Source organism: Benincasa hispida, chromosome 9 (genome assembly GCF_009727055.1).
Source record: "Benincasa hispida cultivar B227 chromosome 9, ASM972705v1, whole genome shotgun sequence".
Lineage (NCBI taxonomy): Eukaryota > Viridiplantae > Streptophyta > Magnoliopsida > Cucurbitales > Cucurbitaceae > Benincasa > Benincasa hispida.
Genome location: NC_052357.1, coordinates 31,501,157 through 31,509,675, shown reverse-complemented (window position 1 = coordinate 31,509,675; position 8,519 = coordinate 31,501,157). Strand labels below are relative to the sequence as shown.

The following is an 8,519-nucleotide window of genomic DNA, read 5'->3' as shown; positions in this document are numbered from 1 at the left end:
GTTAGAGATCGAAAGAACAAAATACTAGCCCTATCTCAAGCATTGTACATTGATAAAATGCTTGTCAAGTTTTTGATGCAGAACTCCAAGAGGGGTTTACTCCCTTTCAGACATAGAGTTATTTTGTTTAAGTAACAGTGTCCTAAGACACCTCAAGAGGTTGAGGAAATGAGACGGATCCCTTATGTATTGATTGTTGGTAGCCTGATGTATGTAATGTTATATACTAGACTAGACATCTGCTATGCAGTAGGGATAGTTAGTAGATATCAGTCTAATCCAAGATTTGATCACTAAACCGTCATTAAGAACATCCTCAAGTATCTACGGAGAACGAAGGACTACATGCTCGTGTATGGTTCTAAGGATTTGATCCTTACAGGATACATAGACTCTCATTTTCAAATCGATAAGGATTCTAGGAAATTCACATCAAGTTCAGTGTTCACTCTTAACAAAGGGGTAGTAGTCTGAAAGAACACTAAACAGGGGTGTTTCGCTGACTCCACTATGGAGGTGGAGTATGTGGCGACTTGTGAAGCTGTTAAGGAAGTTGTGTGGCTCAGAAAGTTTCTAACTAATCTGGAAGTGGTTCCAGACATGTCTAAGCCCATCACCCTTTATTGTGATAACAATGGTGCTGTGGCTAATTCTCGAGAGCCTAGGAGTCATAAATGCTGGAAGCACATAGGGCGGAAGTATCATCTTATTTGAGAGATTGTGCATCGAGGGGACATGATCGTCACATAGATAGCTTCGAAGCATAAAGTTGTTGATCCATTTACAAAGTCCCTCACTGCTAAGGTGTTTGAGGTCACCTGCATAGTGTGGGTCTACAGGTCAGGCCACATCTAATCTAGAGTAAGTGGGAGATTTTGTACTGGGCGCATATTATGCCCTAGTTTACTTTTTTATGTGTACTTTTATATTATTATGGCTTTTATATTGTACACTTCACTAGTTTTAGGACAAGTGGGAGATCGTTGAGGTTGATGCCCTGAATCTCATGGGTCCTGTAGCTTGTAATTGTAATGTACAATCAATTTATTTATTTAATAAAATATGAGATATTTTATTCGAAGTTTAGTAGCATTAACCCACAAAACCAATAAACTAACATCCAAGATTATCTTCTATAGTTTAAACATGTATGTGGAGACATACAGATGGATCATATTTAAGTGATAACCTAAATGGTCTGTAGTAGATGGATAAGGTTGGATACCTTATCTTGGTGACACTACGAATATGACCTGCTTTATAGATGTTACAGTTATTGTAAAGTGCTACAAATGATCTGATCCTGATAATTCATGTAGAGATATGTGAGCGGGAGTGTTCTATACAAAAGAGTTTGTATAAGACTGGACCACGAAATGAATAGTCTCATTATATAACGCCATTAATAACGGGGACTTACATTTCACCAGAATAACCATAGGTGACATGACCTGAATCCTGAGTGAGTTGTGAACTCTTGCCTATGAAGACGGTTCTTTGATTTGTATGGGTGAGAGTGTCAAGATCATCGACTTAATAAGGCTACTATTTTGAGGATTCATCTAATTGGAGAGTTGGGAACATAACTACACAAGACAGAATTCACTCCTTCCCTAATGTCGGGGTAAGTAGATAAATTGCTCCCTTAAAGGCAGATTCCGGGGCTTGAATAATGTGGCGCCACACTCTCTTTCGACCCAAGAGTGGTTTGGTTATAGTTAGACTGTAACTTATTGTTCATCATAGGAATCAGTGGTATTTAAGGAGTTAAATGTAACTATAGGGGTAAAACGGTAATTTTGGCCTAGTTGTAGTTACGAGCAATTTGTGAAGGATCATTGCACTGTTGACTGGTTATATTCATTGGATACAGAAATATATTTGTAGTGCGAAAAGTACAACCGTCAGTCTTTAGTGGAGTGACCGACAGTTAATAGATGTTGGATAATTTAATTAAAGTAGTTTAATTAATTATCCAAATGTCAATAGAGCTTCAATCTACAAGTTCATAAGGTCCCCTCTGTAGCTCAACTAGAATTATTGAGAATTAATTTTGGATTACTTAAAATTGTTCAAATTAATTGAGGGAATTAATTATATATGATATAATTAATATAATGTATTTGATACATTATAATATAAAGTTTATTTTGAGAGGAATTAAATATTTGAATATGATTCAAACATTAATTATATGGATTGGATTCATATAATTAAATTGAGTATAAATGTGATTTATATTAAATGCCACAGATGATTGAGAGAATTAAAAACTATAGGTTATATTGTATTTGATACAATATAAAAACTACAGGTTATGTGTTATATTTGATATAACATATAATTTAATATATGATAAGGTAGTTATCATATATTTATATATAAATTAAATAATTTATTTGATTTATTATTTGAATTTAATATTGGGAGGGAGTTGTAACTCTTTCCCCCTTAATTCTCCCAGATCATGGATGTGGGAAGGGGATTCAGTTTTTACATTTTTCATTTTCTTCACAGAATATTGACTGACGCTTTCAGTGATTGAGAACTCTCCCAACGTGTTCTTCCACATCCCTGCAAAAATCCTTTCAAATTTCTTCGTCTCTCTCTCCCAAAAGTAGCAGAGCCCACACCTTCTGCAATTCTCTACCCAAAAGAGAATACAGAAAGTTCTTCTTGTGGTGGTGTCCAAAGTTGAGTTGTTGCATTTTTGGGCATTCGTGATCGTGACTGTTCGTGACTGATTGAAAATGATTTTCGTGAAAACTTTTTGGCTTCAAGGGTAAGTAATTGTTTCTAACCCTAATAATCCTTTTCATCTTGCATGTTGTAAAATTATTTAATGTTGATGCATAATTTTTGTTTTGTAAAATTTGCACTTCTTTGAAAATTGAGAATTGGGAACAATCTCCGCTTCCACTGTGGACCTCAAGATTCCTTCATAATAAATATAATAAACTAGGGCATCTAATCCCCATGAATTCTCCCACTTGCCTTAGATTTATGAATCTCTTAGTCCTAGTCTGACTAGGTGACCCTTGAATACTTTAGCCGTGAGGGACAAGGTACGTAACTACTATGTTGTGGATAACTAATATGAATTAAATATGTTGAAAATGAGATCAATAGCTTATCTTTATTAATGTTTTTATTTGTTCATGTGTAAATTTAGGTAAGATTTATAAGGATGCATTGTGGAATGAAGCAAAAGCCATAATTAAGTTTGACTTTGAAAGGGAATTGAAGAAACTAGCTCAATTAGATAAACTAGCCCATGATTGGCTAATTGCACCACAAAGTATTGGTCAAGACATGCATTTAGTGCACATTCCAAGTGTGATATGTTACTCAACAATATTAGTAAGTCATTTAACTCATATATTATGGAAGTTAGGAGAAAACTCATCCCTTCGGTGTTTGAAATGATAAGAAAGAACTTAATGTTTAGGGTTGTTAAGAAGAAAGAGTTCATCAAGAAGTATGTGGGAAACATTTATCCACGAATACAAGCAAAGTTGGAAAAGAAAAAACATCAGTCTAGAAAATTGGTTAGGTAGAGTATCTGGGGATGAAAATTTGAGCTTGAGAATAAGAGAGAGCAATATAACGTGGACTTAAAAAAGCATACAAGTACTTTCTATAAATCAGATTTGATTGGAATACGCTGCCTCTATTCTACAAAATGCATTTGGCTCATTAGGAAAAATCCTAAAGAATATGTGCTATATTTTACTACCTTCCTACATTTGAGACTGCTTATTCACATTACCTTTAGCCAATCAATGAGGTAAATTAATAGCCTAGATTTGGTATAGAACTCATATACTTCTTCCTTTTATCAAGAGACTACCTAAGAGGCTAAAGAGATTACGAAAAAGAGATGCCAATAAGCCATGAACTTATAAAATTAGTAGAAGGTAAGATATAATTCGATAGGAAATTGGTACTGATGGCCCCTCGAAATTTGGCCTCACTTTTTAATTTGCTCTATTTTTGGTCTTATGCTGATGTCATCACCCTAGAAATTCACCACTTTAACCCTTCTTCTTTCTTCCTTTTTCCTTCTCTCTTTTGCAGAATTTTTTCTTTTCTTTTTCCCCATTTTTTATGCCTTTCTTCTTTTTTTCCCTTTTTCTTTTCCCGTGATTTCTTCTATTTATGATGGCCTTTTTTTCCAGCAACTTTCCTTTTTCTTTTTCGACGATTTAGGTTTATATCGTTTTTTTTTCAATGAGATTTCCTTCCCACCATCTTTTCTTTAGTTGCCCTCCTTTTTCGATGATTTATTCTATTTATGTCAACCTTTTCTTTGTCTTCTCAAATCAAAGATGCAAGTTGAAACGTGAATCAGAACGAGAGGAAGAAGCGAAAGTGAGACCAAGAAACGAGAGGAGGAAGTGAGAGCGAGAATTCAAATGAAGGCAAAAACTAAAAAGAAAAAACTATAAAATTGACGAGGAAGAAACGAGGGGAAGAAGTGAGAGGAAAAAATGAGAGGAAGAAGTGGGAGGAAGAAGCAAGAAGAAGAAGGAAAAAGAAGGAAAAAAAATCAAGGAAAAAAATGAAGGAGAGCAACGTGAATTAAGTAACAGGATGAAGGAGCAAGAGGAACAAGATGAAAGAATGAAAGAAAAGAGCGAGAAATATGGATTGCGTCTGGCCTCGCACACATTTCGAGGTTAAAACGATATTTTCACACGTATCTGACGTAAGCAGAAGACTAAATTTTGAGCATTTTTTAAAGCTCAAATTTTGAGTGGGCCCTTAAATAAGGGCTATCCATACAAATTTTCATAATTCGGTGTAGCAAGTATGGTACAGGCCACAATATATGTTCTTGTAAAGGGGAAGTGAAAGGGGAGGGGAGAGGATTTATACCTGAGTTATCGCTAATGTGTATTATGATTTTTTCTTTTTTAATCTTATTTTTCCACCTTTTACAATTTTCCTTGTTCATAGAATACAAATACAAATACAAAGTAAAGATTTTAATATTTTTAAAAGCATATTTTTAAATTTTAGATTTCATAGTTTTTAGTTAATAAAAGTTTAAAAATTAATAAATAGTGTTTTTAAAATATATATTAAATGACTTATACCAATAACTTTATTAAGTAAAAGCAATTAAAAACACCTAAAATTTAACATAAAATTAAATAAGAAATATAAATTCAATACATTTTAATACTCTCATGTTAAAAAAAAAATCTGACATATCCATTAGAAAAATATTAAATAATTAATATTTAATAAGCCAACCCAAATATCGAACTCACTTCAAAACCCAAGACCAATGACGGAATCATGGATTTGCCTATTTGAAAATTAACTCGACCCGACCCAAATCCAACTCCAAATAGTACTTTAGTTCTATAATTTAGATCAAACTTAGGCTTACACATTCAAAGATAGAACTAGCTAAAGATAGGTTGTGAGGATCATTAAAATCCTTCAACCACCAAAGAAAAAGAAACCTTCAACCAAATAACTGAATAATTAAAATATTTAACATAGTCAGAATCAAATATATACCAACATAATGAATCTATCAATATGACATAATCCAAATTATAATATTCTTGTCTCAAAAAAGTGATAATATTATTTTGTACCCTATTCGTTGAATTTTTCAACATAATTTAAAATATTAAATGGCTTAGCAAACCTATGGCATACCAAAATGAACTTGTTAATTTTTCATTTCTAAAATTTCTAAAATTTTAATTTTATCTTTATACCTTGAAGGAACCAAATTCAATTGATAGGATATATGATTTAACGGATATATATTTTTTTTTAATGGAATTAGTTTGAGCCATTTCTACTTTATTAGTTTAATCCATTCTTTTATTATTTCGACCTAGACTTTTATTTTAAATTAAATTGACATAAATTTTGAATTTTCTTACTAATTAATCATAATAGGCAAACTTACAATCAATCACATTTAATATATTCTGATCATAAGAGTACAAATAAAATTAGGTTGAATTATAAATTTAATTTATAAACTTTTATAGTTGGTGTCTTTTTTTTTTTTTTTTTTTTTTAAATAGCATAATTGTGTATTTAATAATGTTGTTGAACTTTAAAAAGCTTCTAATAAATTCATGAACTTTCAACTTTAATAGATTCCTGAATAGCTTATTGAACTTTCAAATTTGTGTGTAATAGGTCTCTCATATATAGATCAATATTCTTTATACGATCAATAAATTTATTAGCACATTAAACTTTCAATTTTGTGTCTCTAAAAGATTAATGAATATAAAAAAACTGAATAGGTCAATAATCTATTAAACACAAATTTAACAAATTTATTAGACACAAAATCGAATTTATTATAAACTAGTTAATAGACATATAGTTTATAAATTTGGAAATTCATCCATCTTTTTCAAAAAAAAAAAAAAAAGAAAAGAAAAGAAATTTAAGGTTAAAATGTATATTTAACAAAGACTTGAAAGTTCATGAACTGAATTTTTAAATTTTACATAAAAAACATTAAGACATGACGAACTATATCGGAACTTTTTAAATAATAAATATAGACAAAAATTTTAGATATAAAAAAGGGAGAAATTTCATTTTTAGTCCTGGATTTTCAACCATAGATATATTTTGTTTATGAGATTCCAAAACTTACACTTTTAGTTTCGAGTTTTTAAAGTTGACACATGACATTTTAAAGTTTAAAAATTGTCATTAAAAAAAAATTAAGGGCTAAAAAGGATAATTTTTTTCAAAAGAAGGAAAAAATAATTAATGAGGATTTAACCTAGTAAATAAGTAATAATAGCATTCACACCTAACTTAGCAAGGCTCACAAAAATCCCTCGAATTTCTTCCATTCTTAGAACCTCCAATGCAGCCCTTGTGTTCTCAATTAGTCCTCCAACAGTATAGCCAGAATTAACCACCAAATCAAAAACGGTTTTCACAATCTCAAAGAAACCAAATGTAGAAGAACTCGCTACTTCAGAACTCGTATTCGCCATCTTCTCTATAAAGCTCCCAACAATCCCTCGCACTCCTTCCATGGACGAACCAACCCCTTCCATTAATGACTCCTTCAGCATCCCCACTAGCTCTCCTATGGCCGAACCGGGTTCGTTCAACAACGTAGAAATGCTCATCGTTACAAACTCAAATATCCCACCTGTTAAATCACCACTAAACTTAAAAACGTAAGTACGTAATAATTATGTATTGGTACATTTTCGATCATATTTCTTCATGTTTGGTTGGATAAATTTTCAATCTAGTCTCAATCGTTTTTAGTTTTTTTAGTTTAATTTTATTTCTTACTTCACCCTAAACTATAATACAATCAACTTACATAATTACCCAAATAAGAAATTACTACATGGAAAAAGTAGTCAAAATAGAAATGAAAATAGGGGCAATATTGCCCATTTTATTATGTCTCCTAAGAACAAGAAACAGAACCATTTATAAGATGTTTGTGTAAACCAAGAGACCAAAAATTGAAACTTATGAAATTAAATGGATTAAAATGAAACTTTTAGAACTATAATTTCAAATCAAAACATTATCCAATTCATAGCAAAAGAGAAATTCTATGAACATGTCCCTAGTCTAAATAATCCAACTCTTCATCTTGAGCCCCTAATTACCTGCAGAAGAAGTTGCAATTTCCCAACCCTTTTGAAGAATCAACTCACAAAGGCTCCCAATAATCTCCCTCACTTGTTCCAATAAAGCCCCTTCCCAAGAAGCCTTAGCATTCTCCAAAAGGCCTCCAAAGGCAGAGCCTGACTCAACAAGAGATCCAAAGACTACATCCAACACAGCCATCACAAGAGAGCTTAAAATTCCCAACCCCATCTCAATTGTGCTAACAAAAATACACTTCAAAGCTTCAGCAAGGCTTTGAAATGCACTCAAACAGGCCTCACCAGAGAGCTGAATGGCCTTGAGAAAGGAAATAATAATATAAGGTGGGGCCTTCAAGAATAGGCAAATTACCAAAGTGGATAAGGGGTTGAAGCCATTTATGAGGATTTTTAGAGATGGGATTAAGATGAGGAGGAAGAGAACAGTTGAAGCCATGTGAAGACTTTTTTCTTTTATCATTTTGTTGAGGTTTAGACTATTTAAGAGAAGAGAAATAATAGATTGTTGTTGTCAAGTTTTTTATCTGTTTAATTGGTGTATTTGATTTTTAGTATATTTTTGTTTGATTGGGGAGCAAGAGTTTGATCTTTGAAGAGTTCAATTGTTTGGTGGTTAGACATTATGTTTTTGGGAGTTTCTTAAGTCAATGGGAGATTGGCATTATATTATATGCACTCATTAATGATTTTTAAAGTCATGGGTCCCTTTTTTAAGTTGCATTATTCATTATGTAATTCGGTAAAGTTCTAGGAAGATTCCAAATGTTGGAACATGATCATGTTAGAAGAATGTCGATGTCCGATAAAAATTTAGGAGATATGAAAATCATAGAATGATATTTTAATGCTAACTTAATTAGGTTATGACAAAATTTGATACAC

At 32.0% G+C, this 8,519-nt stretch overlaps 1 protein-coding gene across 1 annotated transcript; it reads right to left on the bottom strand.

Annotated features, from left to right (window-relative positions):
- Positions 1-6,736: 6,736 nt before the first annotated feature.
- Positions 6,737-8,163, bottom strand: LOC120086784. The gene is made up of 2 exons (XM_039043577.1): positions 7,638-8,163; positions 6,737-7,159 (listed from the first exon to the last, which is right to left on the bottom strand). The coding sequence occupies exons 1-2, from the start codon at positions 8,095-8,097 to the stop codon at positions 6,774-6,776; spliced, it is 846 nt and encodes a 281-aa protein (XP_038899505.1). The 5' UTR covers positions 8,098-8,163; the 3' UTR covers positions 6,737-6,773.
- Between the last annotated feature and the right edge of the window lie 356 nt (positions 8,164-8,519).

What these genes read in the sequence shown, in the direction of transcription:
- LOC120086784 (XM_039043577.1), bottom strand. Translation starts at nt 8,097, where the DNA reads ATGATAAAAGAAAAAAGTCTTCACATGGCTTCAACTGTTCTCTTCCTC. An exon ending in AATTGCAACTTCTTCTGCAG is followed by an intron (nt 7,160 to 7,637) that starts GTAATTAGGGGC and finishes GTGATTTAACAG; the next exon opens with GTGGGATATTTGAGTTTGTA.